At 37.9% G+C, this 19,897-nt stretch overlaps 1 protein-coding gene across 5 annotated transcripts in view; it reads left to right on the top strand.

Annotated features, from left to right (window-relative positions):
• Positions 1-19,897, top strand: part of ERC2 (ELKS/RAB6-interacting/CAST family member 2) — an 882,521-nt gene that overhangs the window by 282,165 nt on the left and 580,459 nt on the right. For all 5 annotated transcript variants that reach the window (XM_070390793.1, XM_070390792.1, XM_070390791.1 and 2 more), the window contains 2 exons: positions 5,748-5,903; positions 17,823-17,990. In XM_070390793.1, coding sequence (XP_070246894.1) covers positions 5,748-5,903; positions 17,823-17,990 — 324 coding nt within the window. The remainder of the gene's footprint in view (positions 1-5,747; positions 5,904-17,822; positions 17,991-19,897) is intronic.

Genomic DNA, 19,897 nt, shown 5'->3' with positions numbered 1-19,897 from the left:
GGATAGCTCTTGAGATTAGGTTCAGACTTTTCTAAATATACTTGGGCAGTAAAGTGGCCCTGGTCTCTTCTGCTTTGGTCAGTCTTGTCCCTTGGATGTGCTGGAACCCTGCAGTCATTTAGAATGCCACGCTCACCCTCAGACCTTGTGAAAATGCAGATTTATTTTCAGTAGTTCTTTGTGGAGGCCTGATACTCTGCATTTCTAAAAACCTCTCAGCTGGTGTCAATGGCGCTGGTCTGTGGACCACACTTTGAGTAACAGGGATCTAGACTGTATTCCGTGTTAGAGAGAGAAGGATGCCATGAATCTTGTCGAGATCTCACACACCTGGCAAAGTGATGGGTACCCAGTAGATTCTCAATCTGTATTTGTTGAAAGAGAGAACTCCCTGTGCTTAAGTTTACTATCGACTATAGCAGACATGTCCTAGAAAAATACAGAGATGATTTTTGACAGAAAGATAAAGCAGAGAGTAACTTACTTCAGCCTTCCCGCCTGACTTCCATGCTCATTGCTCTAGTTCCTGTGCTCATGGGCTGGTGCTAATATTCATGGCTGGCTAAAGAATCCGCAAGTTGGGCCCACTGGGTAGTTTATTACTAGGGGTTCAATTCCAGTAGTTTACTTATTAGTTTTCCATCAAATACCTAGTTTTTAGTTTTGGAATGATAGATGTCAAATCATCTTGGGTGTGAATCTTTAAGTAGGAGTTAAGGTCTGCAATTATATATCAAATTTTTACAAGTATATTTTATGACTATGTGGGAAGAAATTATTTGAAAGAGACACTCCATTCAGATATTTTTTTTCTAACTAGTGGGGAGTGAGGCAAACACATTTTTTTTCTCCTTAATCTTTGTTTCCCACAGTTTTACAGTCTTTAGCCATGAAATAGTGTACAAGCAAAACAACTTCATGGTTGTCCTATTGCAAGACTACGAAGAATGCCACCTGAGACAGGAAGGGAAGTGCTGCGTTCCAGGAGCAGAGCAGTCTGTTCTCTCACTGCTGGGGCTCAGCATAGGCACTCAGTGAACCACCTTTGAGTGACAGATGCTGACAAGGTGATTTGCATATTTAAAACCCCAATTATTTTAAATTGGGTGTAATCATGGCACGTTTTCCCTTGAGGAATCCAAATTATTGTTTTGATTCTTCACTTTCTTATATAACCATGAGCTTAATGTGATCATTAAAGTCCTAATTTCTTCACCAAGAATTGACTCCTATAGGAGTAACAATTGGGAAAAAGGAATAATTGGCAGTAGTAGTTCCAGAACCAGCAGTACTTCCAGAGCTAATGTGCATTGGGAATGCCCAACAGGCATTTCCACGGCAGTTGACCCTGGGAGCCCCTTTTCACAGAGCGTTTGGATCCCGTGGTCGGAAAGCTGTTCTGTGTTTTATTTCACTTTCCCCATTTCTAAGGAAGGCCCACAATTCTCTGCCTCGAGAGCTTGCTTATTTGTGAAACATAATCTAGATGAGTATTTGAAAATCACTACATAATATATAATTTAAAAATATCAGTTACAAATAATATTTGAAGATGTTCAGATGAAGAAATCTCTGGTAATTGGGAGTAAAATGTTGCTCTATCTTTTAAATGTTACTTTTCAGGATGTTATAGCCTATGTCTTTATTTAATTTTCTCTCTCTATTCTACATCAGTGAGGGGGTTATTGAACACTGAAAGCCTGGTGCACAAATTCATGCATGGGTGGGTGGAGTCCAGCTGTAGGGAGGGGCTGAGGGCGGTTGGCCGGCTGGCCCCACCCGTTGGTTGAACTCCTGGTTGAACTGCCCATCGAACTCCCTGTGTAGGGGACAATTGCATATTAGCCTTTTATTACATAGGATGTGCGTTTGGTATCTATTCTGAAAGATAGGATCCATCCATTTGCCACATTGAGCCATCAGGACTTGTGAAGTAGTTTCAACCTTTCATAGCCCTACTCAAATATAAATATGTTTCTAGTCATTTATCTAGTTTTAGAAATTTTTAAAAAAGAAAAACATTCTTCTCCGTGAGTTTCTCAAAGTGAGTCACTTGAGACACTGACATTTCACGTGCTTTTGTTTTTTGTCTTCCTCTGGTTCAGAATTTTGACCATCTTCTTGGGCACAGTCAATACACTATCTAATGTATCTATGTATGTTGTACCTGTTCTCTCTAGATCTTGATAATATTTTTCTACCTCCTTTTCTATATGCTCATGATTTCAGGTGTGAGTTCTGCTGCCCTTGAAATTGACTTCTTATGTAAGAACATAAATATTTATCAGGACAGAAAAAAAATAGACCCTTATTCAAGTAACTTCCTCAGTACCCACCCCCCTCCCTCTCCTCTTCCTTCTGTTTTGGGACACCTAAGTTTAAAGGGAAAAAGAAGTTCGTAGGAAAAAGGAAAGTTGTTGGTTAATTTTAAAAAATTAGTAAAAGTTAATGTGATTCACCATTTGATGAAATTTTAGTTCAGATGTTTATAGGCCAAGAGGGTTTTCTGTGTTAAGATATTTTCTATCTTAACTCAGCTGATCTTTCTTTAGCAGTATGCAGTTTTTTAAAGTCCAGTGGAAGCTCCTTCTAACCCATTTAGAAATAGGCAGTTCTGGTCATTACTAACTAAAGCATCAAGTATTGACTGGAAAGCTGAAGGGGTCTTCTTTGCTTGTCTACGTGATTGAAACCTGAACTTCTACCAAGCGCTATCCAAAAAGTAAGGTATAAGATGTGAGGACTACAAAGTGTATCATAGTACACATACACACAAACACACACTCCACATTTATACACGTATATATGTACATACATACATACATATGAAAATGGTCGGTCACTTTAGACTTGGGTCTGAATTTCTAGGAGATTTTATATAGGAAAAGCAGAAATGCTGGCCCTGCCTTTCACACTTAACTTACAGTAACTCATAAACATTCTACTTAGATATTTGTACATCTCATCAATAGTCAACTTACATCTCAATAAAGGGAAGAAATCTATATCATATTGATATATATCATTTCTGTGTTTTAAAGTAAAAATAAAATAAGGCTTTCAAGATGTTAATGGCTATATCTGGGGGATGTGATTATGGACAGTTGTAATTATCAATAGCTTTTAAGTTTTCTATAATGACATGTCTCAATTTTATAGTCAAAACATTGAGGTAAAATGACTCGTTTATTTAAGAACATTCTTGTAAACTTTTAGAGATTCTTTTTTAATAGCCTTTTTCTTATTGCTGCTCTTTTTATATGTGGAGTTCTCATGTCTCAGAGCTCCAAGTGAGTCACGAAGGATGACTCCCTACCTCTGTCAGCTTGGGCTGGCATAACAAAATGACCACAGACTGGTGGCTTAAAAACATAATGTTTTAAAAATAATTTTTTATTTTTCAATTGCAGTTGATGTACATATATTATACTAGAGGCCCAATGCACGAAATTCGTGCAAGAGTAGGCCTTCCTTCCCCTGGCTGCTGGCACCAGCTTCCCTCTGGCATGTGGGACCCGGGCTTCCCTCTGGCCCTGGCTTCATCTGGAAGAATGACCGGAATGACATCCAGTCTAATTAGCATATTACCTTTTTTTTAATTATAGATTAGTTTCAGGTATACAACCCAGTGATTAGATATTTATATAACTTACAAAGTGACAACTCTGATAAATCTAGCTTCCATCTGACACCATACATAGTTATTACACTATTATTGATTATATGATTAATCTTGATTGTAGGTCCTTGCTTTTCATCACTTGAATATCTTGTGCCAATTCCTTCTGGCCTAAGAAGTTTCTGTTGAGAAATCAACTGACAGTCTTGTGGGAGATCCCTTGCACGCAACCAACTGCTCTTCTCTTGCTGCTTTTATGATTTTCTCTTTGTCTTTAACCTTTGCCATTTATTTTATTTATTTATTTATTTTTGTTAATCCTCACCTGCCATAGGAGAATACTTTCTTTTAAAAAAAAACAACTTTTCTACTGTGTCTTCTCCTGAGGGCATTAATCCCATCATAAGGGCCCCATTCTAATGACCCCATCTAACTTTGACTACCTTCCAAAGGCTTCATTTCCAAATACCATCATATTACTAGTTAGGGCTTTAACATATGAATTTTGGAGGCACACAAATGTTCAGTCCACAAGACTCCGTTCACTCAAACTGGAAGTACACTAGACTTCCAGAAATTGCATCTAAAATAAAAAAGCCTGGCAGGCTATATGTAAAAACATTAATGATGTTAGAGGGGATTTTCTCCATTTTCAATGAGTTTAAAGTGTATTATTTTTGTAACTGGAAAAAAAATCAGTAAATATGGTTTAAAGGAAATGGAATACTGTGGACTGTACCATCCTTAATAGTCTTGCAAATTTCAGAATCTCTTTATTTTTTCTTCTTGGATTTTTTAATTGTTTTTTAGAATTAATAAAAGTGTTTCTCCAGCATTTCGAGCACTTGGATCTTGGCACATAGACAGTGGAGCTCAATAAGTCTCTCTTGCAGATCCTTGTTTTTCTTTTAACTATGATGACAATGTTAACAACAATAATTATTATATTTCTACAGGAGACATGTTTCGGGCATATAATATATGGAAATAAAATAGAAAATAGTCACAAAGTCAGGATGGACATATTTGTTGCTGAGTCCTTTTAATGAATTAGTTATGAATTGAATAGTTTATTCATTGCCTTTATTTTGGAACTCTTAATTTTTTACATTCTAAAAGAATTGTTACAAAATGAGTTGGTGATTTGTTTTTAATTGATACTCAGTTATAAATGTATATAAGCTCCTGGAATCTGTACAATTAAATGGCAGGTAGATGGTGATTGTGGGAAAACTTAAAGTGAAATTTTCCACATGTTTCATTTACAAGATTGACTTGAGTCTAATAATGAAGTTTGAGGGATGATTTTTTCCCCCACATAAGAGCTTTCTTTTCTCTACTTTCTAATGCTTCATTTCTTATTATGCTCTACGTTGTGTACAGAGTTTGTCATTTCCTTTAAAAAATTCTCTATGTTTATTTTTCTCAATCCCACATTCTCGGTTTGTTTGTTTTTGTATTTTTACTGTAAATCAATTGGTTAGAAATACCCTTCAAAGTAGTAATGTTTTTGCGATGTTAGGAGCTGACAGCTTGCCAAATAAATCATGACGTTGTGATATATTATTTCCAGTTACTATAAAATTTTTAATATTTAGTGTATCAGTCATACTAAGTCAAGTTTCAGTTATTTAATTTCACTTATGTCTGCATTTTAGATGAGAATCCTTTTTCCCATTAGTAGATTTTAATTTCCTTTTCTCTCACAGTCAAATTCCAAGCATGCCTTATAAAACCAGCCACAGAATATACTCACGAACACACCATTTTTATGTTTACAAGTAGACTTAAGGATATACAGTGGTAAACTATATCTTGAATTAAAAATGTGTCCACTTTAAATGATATTTTCACTTTTATTACTATTGCTTTGGTAATTTGATTCCCAGATATTAGGCAAACGTATCTAGGTAGCCCTGTATTCTATTGAGACATGATCTTTATTAGGAGCTTAACAAATCTCATAAACGTTCCTTAGAAGTGAAAAAAAATGTTCTGAATTCATGGCTATGTCTACATCATGGTTAATGTATTACTACCAAAATTCCCATCTGAAATTCTGTTTTGATAACACTGAAAAACAATTCTTTCCTTCTCTTTTCTTTTTTTTTTTAAATTTCACAAACAGGACACAAAAATTGCTTCATTGGAGCGAAACATAAGGGATCTTGAGGATGAGATCCAGATGTTAAAAGCCAATGGTGTGCTGAACACTGAGGACCGTGAAGAAGAGATCAAACAAATAGAGGTTTACAAAAGTCACTCCAAGTTCATGAAAACCAAGGTATGGTCCAGAGTTACAAACTTTTATACTCTTAGTGTGACTTACATTCTTTTCCCAAATACATAACCTGCTTTATATGATATCATGAAATATATGGACAAGAAAGAGGAATGCAAAAATTTTAATTCAGATGCATAGATTCCAAAAAGAAATCCGGGAAAACCTTCGGTAGAATTTCTACCTACAAAGGGGTTCAGGATTTTCTAATGAGTTCCTTTGTTGTTGCTCTGTCTTGGGAATTAAAATTACCTTGTAATAGTCCTCTTACTTCCAAATTTTCTGAGTTTTCATAAGTTTTGAAAACTATTTTAAAAAGTTTCTCTCATTGCCACATTTTGAGTCCATCCCTAGAAGATGATTCTCAAAAGGCAATCTTAGAAGTTAATTTAACTGATTTGAATGATGTGAGGACATTTTAGTTTTAGTATAGTGTTTAAGACAAAAGTTGACTTTGAGTCCCAATGCTGCTATTTGTACAAATTATTCAGCTTCTCTAAGCCCCAGTTTCCTCATCCGTGAAATAGGGATAAGAAAAAGAAAAATGCCTCTATCATTTGTTTTTTTGATGATCCCAAGAGATTATGCATTTAAAGCCCTTAGTCCTTGGTCTGATCCCTACAAATGTCAGGCATTGTTGTTGACAGTGGTTATTATTATTGTTGTTACCTGTTGCTATGGAATATTTATGTATTATTTTAGTAACATGTTTCATTAAGTTATTTCATATTACTAGTTTTGAAGAATTTGTCTTACATTTTTCAAAATTGAACTGGGCTACAAATGGACCATGCACCTGAATATCTATTATTTTTACATACATAATAATTGAATATATGAATAGTCCAATAGGTCTAATAAGACTTTGAAGTGCTTTTATCTATTGCTGTCTTAAAATCATCTTGTTTCTGACAATAATAACCGCACCAATAAAAAATTATTAGTAAATAATCCTGTTCTTGATCTAGATTTTACTCTTTTTATTGCCTTATAAAATGTAGCAGATTTAAGAATAATGCATATTGATGTGAGAAAGCAGTGGGAGTAGGGAGAGAAAGTATTTAAATGATAATTGATTTTTTATTAGTTGTGAAATAAATGCATGCTCATTGCAGATCATTTGCAAATTATAGAGAGGAAATAATAATATCTAGCATCTGCTTCACCCCATACGTATATGTGTGTACATATGTGTGCTTTTTCGAAGAGAAAAAACAAAAACTGTACTGCCAACTTTCCATCTGTAAGTTGACATTGAGATTATGAATAAAAATTTGGATCAAGGATTGGAGATATGAGAAGGAGAATGTCCAGTGGGTTTGAATCTAACCCAGGGGTGGGCAAACTTTTTGACTCGAGGGCCACAATGGGTTCTTAAACTGGACCGGAGGGCCGGAACAAAAGCATGGATGGAGTGTTTGTGTGAACTAATATAAATTCAAAGTAAACATCATTACATAAAAGGGTATGGTCTTTTTTTTTTTAGTTTTATTCATTTCAAATGGGCCGGATCCGGCCCGAGGGCCATAGTTTGCCCACGGCTGATCTAACCCCTTCCTTTCAGGGACCACCACAAAATGCAGAATAGGTTTTCCTGCTCAGCCCTGCCTTCTGGTTTCATTTTTGCAGTCCTTCCCTCTCAGAGCATTCATTAAGCTGAGGTGCAGCAAGCACAGTTGTAGCGTGGCCTGCAGATGATGACCAAATTTCTCTGGGAATGAAGACCAGAGGCACAGATCTGAGGTTTGGGGGAAACTATTGTTTCAGCTTAAACCTTTCCTCCCTTCCCTGTCATTGCATGGTGAGAGATAGTGCAAGCCTCTTCTTAACGGAAACTGCCATGAAATTTGTAAACTTCACTCACACCATGGACTCCTGTCCAGGTAAAATAAAGCATTTACATGGTCTTCAGCAAATAAGTCATGACTGTTACTGGCCTGCACTTGTCTGAGAGACTTACTTTGAAGGGTTGGTTCCCAGTGTGGTCAGGCCAGAAGAATGATTGCGGGGAGTTATGGAGTAGGGTGGGAAGAGTGCAGGCTGAGGGCAAAGGCAGACTGGGAAGGCTCTAGCCTGCCCTTGCTAGCGGCAGGGCTTTGCGGAGTGACTTATGTCACCCAGCCACACTTTCCTCTTCTATAAGAGGGGGGCAACACCACCCACTGTAGAGGTTGTCCGAAAGGATGAAATGAAATAAGATAGTGTAAGTTCTTGTCTCAAAAAAAAAAAAGCTGTTGACTTTTAATCCACTGCCTGGTATTTCTCCAGCAAAATAGTTTATTGGGGAACAACAAAGAATTGCAATTCGGGACATGTGGTCTAATGGTAAATCACACACACACATAGAGAAACAAAAGAGAGTTTTGTGGACTTGGGAGGGGCTGTTGTAAACGAAGAGTCCACTGGAGAAACTGCAAGTTCGAAGTACAGTGACTTTTCAGTGCTGAGCTATGGCAACCTCCCATTGGCTGAGCTGTTCCAGGGCCAGGAGGAGTCTTTCCTTCCTCCTGCTCAAACTTCATACCATTACTTCAATTACTTGTTTTTCTTACTTCTACTTTGATTCCTTACTTAAGCCTAGGAATGGCCTAGCAGTTCTGTTAAGACATAGCTATTGCTAAACATTTAGTCCTGGGTGCTTGTGTCTTATGCTTTTGGGATCCCTTAGGTTGTGTGTACTGATTCCAGTGGCTAAACCATTTATCATGGAATTTGTGAAATTGGATAGGCATGGGCTGATAGCCTCTAAAATTGGATCACTAGCATATTATATGGTTCATTGTTGCCTATTTGAATAATTCTTTACAAAGTTTACTTGACTATATTGCTTGTCAAATCATCACAGATATGTGAGGAGTTAATTTTTGCAATAGTTGGTTACACACATTGATCGAACAATTCAGCATCACCATTGGGGGTCTCTTGAACTCTTTAATTTTGCAGAGTTGTATGGATGGATAAAGCTGTCATTGGTGGAATCTGAATATTGCAGTCCCCATCTTGTTAAGCATTGTTTTTAGCACATGGCACTGAGCTAGCCACTGAGGCCCACTAAAAATAGTGCATATTCAAAATATTTTCCGTCCATTCATATTGACCACTTAGTAAAGAAATATACTCAAAACACTACCCTGGATGCTCTAGCTGCTTTGGCTCAGTGGATAGAGCATCAGCCTGCGACTGAAGGGTCCCAGGTTCAATTCTGGTCAAGGGCACATGCCCGGGTTGCGGGCTCGATCCCCAGTAGGGGGTGTGCAAGAGTCAGCCAATCAGTGATTTTCTCTCATCATTGATGTTTCTATCTCTTTCTCCCTCTTCCTTCCTCTCGGAAATAAATAAAAATATAAAACTAACAAACAAACAAAACAACACTACCCTGAAGATTTGATGGGAGGGGAATTCACTTTTGGCTAGAGCAATGCAGGTTGTTAAGGTTTAGAGGTGGTAGTATTTTTTTTGTCTAAATAAAACAGCAATGAAGAACGCAGACTTAAATCAATGTTAGAGAAAACCTAGAAGGATAAGTGAAAATATCATCCCACCCCCAATTCACACAGATAGGGAAGTAGGAAGAACTCAAATCTATGTGAAATGACAGATTTTCCAAAACAGGAAAGAAATATTAAATTATAAATCCTAGAGGCTCTGAAACTCACGTGGGAAATAGAGAAGTAATTGTTAAAGTTACTGGGTTTACTGAGGCAGTGATAGAAATGGAAATCACAAAAGGACGTTGGATCCCAACTAACAAAAAATGATAGATTTGAGGCTAGGAGTGTTGACTTTACAACTTTTGTTTTAATGTTTTATAAAGACTCAAAGAGTCATGGTAGAACATTTCAGACATCTTTATGGGATGCTGCATAAGGAGGGGACTCACACTCTTTGGAAACCAAACTTAAAATTGCAGTTAAATATTGTGCCTTCTTATTGCTGCTTGTAATGAATATGTGGAAAGCTTTAAAGATGGTCCAGAAAGTTTCTCCCTAACCAGGGACTTTTGGAGAGGCAACTAGAATAACCACTGTGTGCAAGACTAGATTAGAGGTGCTGATTGCCCTGAGTATTCCTTTTCTTTTTTTAATTAAATATATTTCTTTATTGTTTTCAGAGAGGAAGGAAGAAGGAGAGAGAGATAGAAACATCAATGATGAGACAGAATCATTGATCGGCTGCCTCCTGCACGCCCCCTACTGGGGATCGAGCCTGCAACCCAGGCATGTGCCCTTGGCTGGAATCGAACCTGGGACCCTTCAGTCCGCAGGATGATACTCTATCCACTGAGCCAAGCCAGCTAGGACCTGAGTATTTCTTTACCAGATGTCAAAGCATGTTTTATCATGCTTGCTTCTAAGTTTACTATTTTTTATTTTTTTGTTAATCCTCACCAGGGGATATTTTTTTCCATTGATTTTTGTTTGTTGTTTAAGAGGGAGTGAAAGGGAGGGAGAGAGGGCAGACAGAGAAAGAGGGAGAGGAAGAGAGAGAGAGATATGTGTGTGTGTGAGAGAGAGAGAGAGAGAGAGAGAGAGATATGTGAGAGAGACACATCAATTGGTTGCCTCCTGCACTTGCCCCAACCAGGGCTGGGGATCAAATCTGCAACCAGGCACGTGCCCTTGACCAGCATAGAATCTACAACTCTTCAGTGAGTGGGCGGAGGCTCTAACTATTGAGCAACAACAGCCAGGGCAGGAGTTTTCTATTTTTTAAATAACAATGATGAGATAAATTCAACCTAATTATGAAAAAACATCCCCTAATATTGTTCACATATCCATGTTCTCATTTGCTGATATTTTTGAAATACTATTTAACTGGAAATTGTTTTTATGATTCCCTGTTGATAAAATTGACTCAGCATTTGATTCTTTTTCATTAACAGAGCAGGATCTCAAATCCGTCTCCATTTCAATCTGTAATGATTTGCTCCAAATAGATAATAAAGGCAGCTACCAATAATTGTTATATACAAACTCATTTTTAGATATAGAAGTATATTGAAGATACTTTTTCAGTGAAATTTGACATAGAAACAATGTTCCAATGTTGTGTATGAAAAGGAATTTCTTCTTGCACTAATTATTAATATGAGTCAAGCATGTAAGCTGGAGGGAAAGGAAGTATTTTAATAGCCACGTGAAAGCGCGCGCACCTCTTTTTTGATGTTGAACAGATCCTGGGACTGGTAGGGACCCTTGAAAGCTCGGTGATTAAATTAAGCAGCACTGAAGACCTAAATTGCTTTTGTTAATGTGATGTCATAGAAAAACTATGATCGTAACGTTTCTGGAAAGCTGGAAGGTGAATTGCAAAAACGTAAAAGCAGATCTCAGAAACTCATCTGTGAAAGGCAGAGGGCTGCTGGCCATAGTCTTGGGTGGAGATTGTGACGTCTTGCAAGCCCTTCGGCACTTGCACATGATCCCTGAGTACCGAGGCTCTGGGAGACCTGCTGGCTGCACCACTCTCCCTGTTGGAAACTTCAATTTCTACACCTTCTCCACCCCCAGCCCCGACTCCCCCCTGTCCCAACAGGCCTCCCTAGAGAGCTTAGAGCAGTGGTTCTCAACCTTGGCTGCACATTAGAATCACCTGGGAATCTTTTTAAAATCCTGATTTCTGGATTTCTCAGAGGATGAGGCCCAGAAATCAGGATTTAAAAAAGAGGATTTTAAAAAAGATTCCCAGGTGATTCTAATGTGCAGCCAAGGTTGAGAACCACTGGCTTAGAGGGATCAGACTGTGAGAGCAGAACTAAGAGGCTGTGAAAAGCATGAATTACTTTCAGGAGCACTGTTAAGCCTTTGACAGTGGAATGTAACATACATAAATGTTTTCCTGGCAGGGGAAGAGTGATGGCATCCCTTGTTCTGTACAAGGCTTTGTTCCTCATCTAACACATTTCTCGCCCACCGATCCCAGTGCTTCTATGTTAGCTGCTCCCTCTGCTTTCAGAGTTCACCCAAGACGCCAGTCTGTTGTGTTCGACCCCCCCTTTATTTGGAATTTGTAACCCATTTTCTTACTAATCTCTGACGGATTACAATCCTCATAACCCAAACTGCATGATAACACGCATATCACTTGCTACACACGAGGGCCATATCTGCAGTGACAAAGACGCTGTTTTCCTCCGCAGAGTCCTTTTTCCAGGGTGTTGGTTGTGTCACAGACATAACCGGTGGAAGAACTTTCAGACGAGATGAAGTGTGCCTGATGTCCACATGGACTTCATGCAAAGCGTGGATGTAATTCCGATTGGCTTTTCTTGCCATCACCCAGACAGCCTTCCCCCGCCTCAGTTCTCATGTATGTTCAATTGCATCACTTTCCATTTTTATTGAGTTTATGGCTATAAAAGAAGCCAAAGGCATATTTTTATGGAAGAATATGTTTTTTTTTACCCCATAACTATATTCCCTCTAGAAAGTCTTTTTCTGTTATTGTCTGCATATAATATTTATTTAAAATTCATCTCATGTCAGTGATAGTCTGAAAGCTATTTAAAGCAACTGCGTATTTAATATTTATAGACTGAAAGAGTTTCATCATTATCAGTCTGTTTTTATTGAATAAAGTAGGTGTATGTAGAACCTCCCATCTTCTTTCTTTCTATTACCAAAATACCATTTTGTCGATCAAGTTAATTTCATTCAAATTTCTCTCTCAATACCCCACTCTCACAGTGGATTTCTACTCCGGTATTTGTAGCAGTTAGCACAGATTGGATTTTTCACTAGAAGCATCATCTTTGCATAGGCATGTAGAGTTGAAAGTTTTGTTTTTAGCATTATTTCCAGATAAATAAGTTTCGTATGTGGAATTAACTAGATTCTGTGCTGTCAGGTTAACTGCCTGTGATTTGTAGCCAAATCCCCTGAGAAGACTGCTGATCACAACAGATGTTTTTTCTTTTGTAATTTTAGGTAATCCTAATCTTGATTTCTCCTCTACTTACACTCCATTGTGTGTGTGTGTGTGCGTGAGAGAGAGAGAGAGAGAGAGAGAGAGAGAGAGAGGGAATTTCTTACTCTATTCCAGATAAAAATAATCGACTCACATGATTAGATTATGACAATAATAATGTAGTTCATGGATTGTACATACCTGAGCCGTGCCACCACCTGCTTACACATGCAGAGTATGTTGATAATGAATCACGATTCTCTCCCAGTGAACGTTCAGGCAAAACCAGAACCATTCTCAAGACTACCTTTCAGCCGGCCACTACCAAACCTTTTGATATGGCAACAAAGATGCAACCTATTTGCCCCCTGATCAGTCTGACTTCTCCTGAGGATGGAATCTCCTTCCATATAAATCCTTCTAGTAAATTGTGCAACCTGAGCACTTCTGAAGATGTTTTCACTTCTTTTTTTAAGCATCTCACTCTGGTTCATGCTCAGCAGTTATTGTCAGTAGCTTGGCCCTTGTTTATGCCAGTTTCAGTTGCTGAAAACAACAAAAATTGCTGGATGAAATGCATTTTAGAACGTATTTCCCTCGAAGAGGTCCACAGGGAAAAAGGGGGGCATCTGTAATACTTTCAACAATAAAGATAAATTTAAAACAAACAGAAAATAAAATAAAAATGTACATGTGAACTGTCAAGTTAGAAAGAATCTCAAGGGCCCAAACTTAAGCCAAAGCAGGGAGCTGGAGTGATCAATCGAGCACTGGTTAAATCTTCTTGTTAGTCTTTGCTAGGCAAGTGAACTTGAGCTTTGATTTTCACAGTCACAGGGACATTTAAGAAAAGAGACAGAAGCCTGAGCCTGCTCAAGATGAAGAGTCAAATAGGGATTCTGCTGCCACACCACATAAGGCTGGGATCCCGGAAAGCATCACCCTTCGGTGTGAGGATTAACTACAAATAACCTCCCAATTCTACTCTCCTCTCACTCAGACTGGAGACTACAGGGAAAAGTATATATTTTAAAACTTTGAGCCAAGTGGAAGACAAAAAAAAGATCTCTGAGAATCTATACCCACAGCTGGATCTTGCACGGATGTGCAGTGTGAGGTGATCCGGAATCTTCAAGTAGAGGATGTGGTTTAAAGGGGTCCTTGGTTGGTAGGGCCTCAGGTATTGGCAGAGGCAACTGCTCTGGAAGGCTTCATGCTAAATTAGCCTGCAAAGTATTTCTGTAGATAAAGTTACAAAAAAATGAAGGCACAATATTATTTTTTTAATTAGAAAATCTGCAAGAAAGCAAGCCACCATGAATCAGTAGAAAAAACAGACAGCAGATCCAGGTGGCAAGAACTTTAGGACTTGGATTTTTAAGACAAATGCTATGACATAAATGTGATTAATATGTTTAAATAAATAAAAGAAGGTATTTGAATACAAATAAAAGTTGAGAGAATATAAAAATATCAAGAAAATTTAGCCCAACCAGTGTTGCTCAGTGGTTGAGCCTCGACCTTTGAACCAGGAGGTCATGGTGTGATTCCCAGTCAGGGCACATGCCTGAGTTGTGGGCTCAAACCCCAGTGGGGGGTAATCAGGAGGCAGCTAATCAATGATTCTTTCATTGATGTTTCTGTCTCTCTACCTCTCCCCTCCCCTCTGAAATCAATAAAATATATATTTAAAAAATAAATTAAAATACCAAGCAAATTTAAAGAGAACTTCTAGAAATGGGAAAATAAAAATGCAAATTTCAAAGCTCAATGAATAAATATAAAGTCATCACAGAGGAGGGTCACAGAAGAAGAGAGACTTAACAAACTAGAAAATAGAGCAGAATAAATTAAGTAAAAAGATGCAATACATGAAAGATAAGTTAAGATACATAGAAAAAGAAGGTCAATTATAACTATAATCAGAGTTCAAGAAAGAACGATGTAGTAGATCACTATTCATATTTGAAGAAATAAAAGCTGATACTTTTCCAAAACTGATGACAGGTACCAGTCCACAATCAGGAGGCTCAAAGTACCCCAAAAGGAGAAATAGGAAGAAACCTATCCATTTGTATCAAATAAAGCCATAAAAGGCAAAGAAAAAGTCATAAAAGCAGTTAGAATACTTGTCCAAAAGAGATATACCAGTATGAATGGCTAATAAGTATGTGAAAATATGCTTAGTGTCATTAGTTATTAGAGAAATGCAAGTCAAAACCATAATGAGATACCACTTTATACCCTTCATAATGGCTGTAATTAAAAAGACAGACAATAACAAATTCTGGTAAGAGTATGAAAAAGTTAGAGCCTACATATATTGCTGGTGGTAATGGGAAATGCTACAGTCACTTAGGCAAATGATTTAGAATTTCTTCAAAATGCTAAACATACAGTTGCCACATGTCCTCACAATTCTACACCTAAATATATACCCAAGAGAAATGAAAACTTGTCCACACAGGGTTGTGCATGAATATTTGTAGTGGCATTATTCATAATAGCCAAAATATAGAAACAGCATGAGTGCCCATCAACTGGTGAATTGATAGAATGTGCTATATTCATATTCGGGAATATTATTCAGCAATAAAAAGGATGAATCTTGAAATATTGTGCTACATGAAAGAAGCCAGTCACAAAGTACATATATTGTGTGATTCCATTTATACAAAATACCCAGAATAGGCCAATCTATAGAGACAGAAAGTAGATTACTAGTATTTTTTGCCTACAGCTGGGGGTAGAGGGTGGGGAATGGAGAGGGACAGCTAATGGTTTTAGGCTTTAATTTTGAGATGATGAAAGGTTTTATTTTGAGAGGATTCACGTGTACAACCATGATGATGATGGGAAATACTAAAAACCATCAATAGTACACGTTAGTTAGGTGAATTTTATGGTATATAAATTATATTTCAATAAAACTATAAAAACTGCAGCTAATGACAGATTCCATAACCTTTAAAGGAAGGGATTTGTAGACATTAAGACAAAGAAACCATTTCTAGATCTAAAAATTGGTAGAACTATAAGGAAGAACTTATGATTTCATCATTAAATAGGTGTTTTAACTCACCTTTAAGTGATTAACAGATGAGGCAGATTCAAAGATCGAAATATGGAAGACTGAAACTACTCATCCATCTCCCTTCCTTCCTCTCTCTCAAATCAGTAAACACATCCTTGGGTGAAGATTAAAAAAACAAAACAAAACACTTATCAAAGTTGTAATAAAATGGAACTTTCTGAAACCTAAGAGGGCCTATAAAAAGCTAAAACAAACATGAACATTCATGGTGAAACATTGAAATTCTTCCCTTTACGATCATGAACAAGAGAAAGGAATTATCATTTCCACCAGCTTCTCTGTCTTTCTTTGCCCACTGTGTGTTTGGTATGGCTTCCTCGGAGCACAGCGGTTGGAGGATAGCTGACTTCTAGCATGGTGGCTGGCTGCCAGCAGGAGGAGGCTGAAGCTGCCATTCCTTCTGCAGGCAGAAATGTAGAACGCTGGTGACATAAGATTGGCAAAGCTGTGGAGTGATGAACACGCCGTGCCTGTGACTATGAATATTAATGTAACTGCTTTGGAAAACATTTGTTTGTCTAGTGAAGTGGAAGATGTGTATACTATGTGGTCTAGCAATTTAACTTTTAGATTATTTTTACTATGTGTACCAGGTGATATGTAGAAGAATGTTCAGAATAGCACTTTTTTAAAAAAAAATACTTTTATTGATTTCAGAGATGAAGGGAGAGGGAGAGAGAGATAGAAACATCAATGATGAGAGAGAATCATTGATCGGCTGCCTCCTGCAGTTCCCCCACTGGGGTTTGAGCTTGGAACCTGGGCATGTGCCCAGACCTAGAATGAAACCGTGACCTCTTGGTTCATAGATCGACACTGAGCCTCATTGGCCAGGTCAGAATAGCACTTTAATAGGAAAAAAACCAACAACACCTGGAAACAAACCCAGATGTCTATCAGCAGCAGAATGGACAAATAAACTGCGGTGAAGTTTTACAATGGAATACTGTTCTTCAAAGAAAACAAACAAATTGCTTGTACAATAACACAATTTAATCTCCAGGACATAAGATTGAGTAGAAAAAAAGCCTAATGCTTAAAAAATATCCCACAAAACATACACTGCAAACAAAGTTAAAAACCTAAATAGTATTCAAAACTAAATGGTATATATCATTTACAGATGGAAAAAATACATGGTGAACCTAAAAGACAAGCAAGAAAATGATCAGCATAAAATTTAGAGTGGGAATTATTTCTGAAGGGGAAAGAACGAGATAGAAATGTGCTGGAGCACAGATAATTCTAACTATCTTTTTTGGTGAATTGAATGATGGATATTACTTGTGTTATTTTCCCTTATACTTTATATATATTTTATTTCTTTTGTATTTTCTCAGTATTTAATATAAGCAAAAGAAACACCCCCAATACTTATTTTTTTGGGACAGGGGGTGAGAATTCTCTTTTGTCAAATAATGCCCTTGAATGATCATTTCCACTGTGGAATAGTAGAGAAGGTCCAAGTTATGTCTTAGGTTAAGTTTTATGTCTTAGGTTTTTTTTCTTACCTTTATTAGCTCCCTGTTTATCCCTCTGAGGATCTTGGTGAATTGTCTTTGGTTTCATAGATGAATAGTAGGTTTGGCCTGGAAGCCTTCTTTCCACTGTGAACCTTTGTTCTCAGTGGGGTGGAAGGTGGACGGACGTCTGCTGACCTTACCTTTCTGGCTTTCTACACTCTCCGCCACATTTGCAGAGCCACCCCAGAACCCAAGTCTGTGTGACTCCCAGGAGCATCTTTTTCATCAAACGTATAGCCTGCATTGTTAGAATAATAATCACTGACTGTGAAAAAGAAAAAGAAACAAGTCATTTAAAGAACACACACACACACGGACTGTAAGAGAAATCAGTAGTTTTCAAATAGAGAGTAGTATTTGTGGCTTCTAATTTCTTGCAATTTTGTTGTTTTACAGATTGATCAGCTAAAGCAGGAACTTTCAAAGAAGGAATCAGAACTTCTTGCCTTACAAACAAAGCTTGAAACCCTTAGCAATCAAAATTCAGATTGCAAGCAACACATTGAAGTGCTTAAAGAGTCGCTTACTGCCAAAGAACAGCGGGCTGCCATTCTTCAAACCGAGGTAAGGCACTGTCTCAGAATTCTGGGCAGCAGATGCTGAGTTGATAGAAAATGTTCTACCTGAACAGCTTTCTTTAGAAGATTCCTTATCCAAACCCTTGGGGCAAGAGGTGTTTTGGATTTCGGATATTTGGGTGGATTTTGGAAAGGGAAGACCTACTGCATGTATTATAGATTGTGTAACATTCCCAGTGAGGTTGCTGGGAGTGTTGTACAAACACATGGATATTTCTGCAGAAAAAAAGTCCTCACCCTAAAGTGGATAAAAAGAGACTATATAAGTAACCCTCTGCCAGTTTGCATCAGGTTGTGTCAGTAAAGGGAGTTTGCTTCACACTTGGATTTTTTTTCTTTCATTTTTTCAGCTTTGCAGATTTGGGAACCACAGATAAATGATTGGATCTGGAATGGTTTTATTTTTATCAAAAATCATTTTAAAAAGTCTGAATGTCATTTACCTTCCTTTGTTGTGTATTTATATAGGTCCCCCTCCTGGCACCTATGATTCCAAAGGTTTCTTACTTCCCAAAGAGTATCCTTAATTTTCAGTATTCTTTCACCCATTGAAGAAAGCTGGTATTACACAAATTGCTTAAAGGAACACTTGGTTTGTTATTTCTTATTTACACTTGGAAAACAAACAAACATGTTACTATCCTATTTCCTTGCTTCTCCCCATTGGATTATATTTTGGGGATGGCGAAGGAATGCAGGACACAAGCTACTTATTGTGCAAATAAAACAGTTGGCAGAAAATAAATTATCCGTGTGGGCAGCAGCGAAGGATGCGGTGAATGCCTGATATCCGTGTAGAGGCAGCGTATGATGTGATCACTTTGGGAGAAGGCAGCCTAACTGAGATGTGTGTTCCCTCTTGTGCTCTTGAACCATGTCTTCGAATTTTTACATTTTTGGGCCTGTGGGGAGATTTGGTCTTTCCTTAGGAGGTCGTGGGGCCATTCAGTAGGTCTGTGCCCTCAGTGGAGGTGCAGGCCAGTGTTCAGAGGAGACAGGAAACAGGTTCCACATTGGATAAGTCTTGGCGTGGATCCGACTTAGTCCCTATGCACTTCACATTGGCTAAATTGCTGTTATTTGATTGATTCCAACCAAACACTTATTTTCGCTTGAATGATGTAGATATTCCATACGTAAGAAACATAATTTTCAGTTGGATGTGGCTTCATTCTGAATGTGGAAGCATGGATATCTTCTTTTTTTAAGGAAAAATTTTAAACTATGCCATAAATTGGCCTGAATCTGCTTTGAAGAGGAGCAGTGAGAAGCATCTACCACTGTGCTATCAAATACTGGAGCCACTAGCCCAGTGGTCGGCAAACTGCGGCTCGCGAGCCACATGCAGCTCTTTGGCCCCTTGAGTGTGGCCACGACGTTTCAATCGCACTGGACGTGCGCGCCTGCACGTGGTATTTTGTGGAAGAGCCACACTCAAGGGGCCGCAGTTTGCCGACCACTGCACTAGCCACCCATGTCTTAAAATTTAAATGAGTAAAAGTTAGTAACATTTAAAATGCAGTTCCTGGGTAAAGGGGGCCAAATACATGGTGACAGAAGATGATTTGACTTTGGGTGGTGGCTACAAAATGCTATATATACAGATCATGTATCATAGAAACCTATATATTCTTGAAACCTATATGATCCTATTAAATAAATATCACCCCAATAAATTTAATAAAAAGTAAAGAAAATTAAATTCTGTAAAATTTAAAATGTAGTTCCTTAGTCACACTAGCCACATTTCAAGTATTTAATGGTCAACTCTGGCTAATGACTGCTGTATTGGCTAGCACAGTGCTAGAACATTTCTAGTATCTAGAATAGGAGTTGAAAACTATGGCTTGTGGACAAATCCCACCCTCAGCCTATTTTTGGAAGTAATGTTTT

This window comes from Myotis yumanensis, unplaced genomic scaffold, assembly GCF_028538775.1.
Source record: "Myotis yumanensis isolate MYYU_CA2020_CCGP unplaced genomic scaffold, mMyoYum1.0.hap1 SCAF_14, whole genome shotgun sequence".
NCBI lineage: Eukaryota > Metazoa > Chordata > Mammalia > Chiroptera > Vespertilionidae > Myotis > Myotis yumanensis.
Note: the sequence above shows the minus strand (reverse complement) of the source record. Positions and strands in the feature narration are given on the sequence as shown.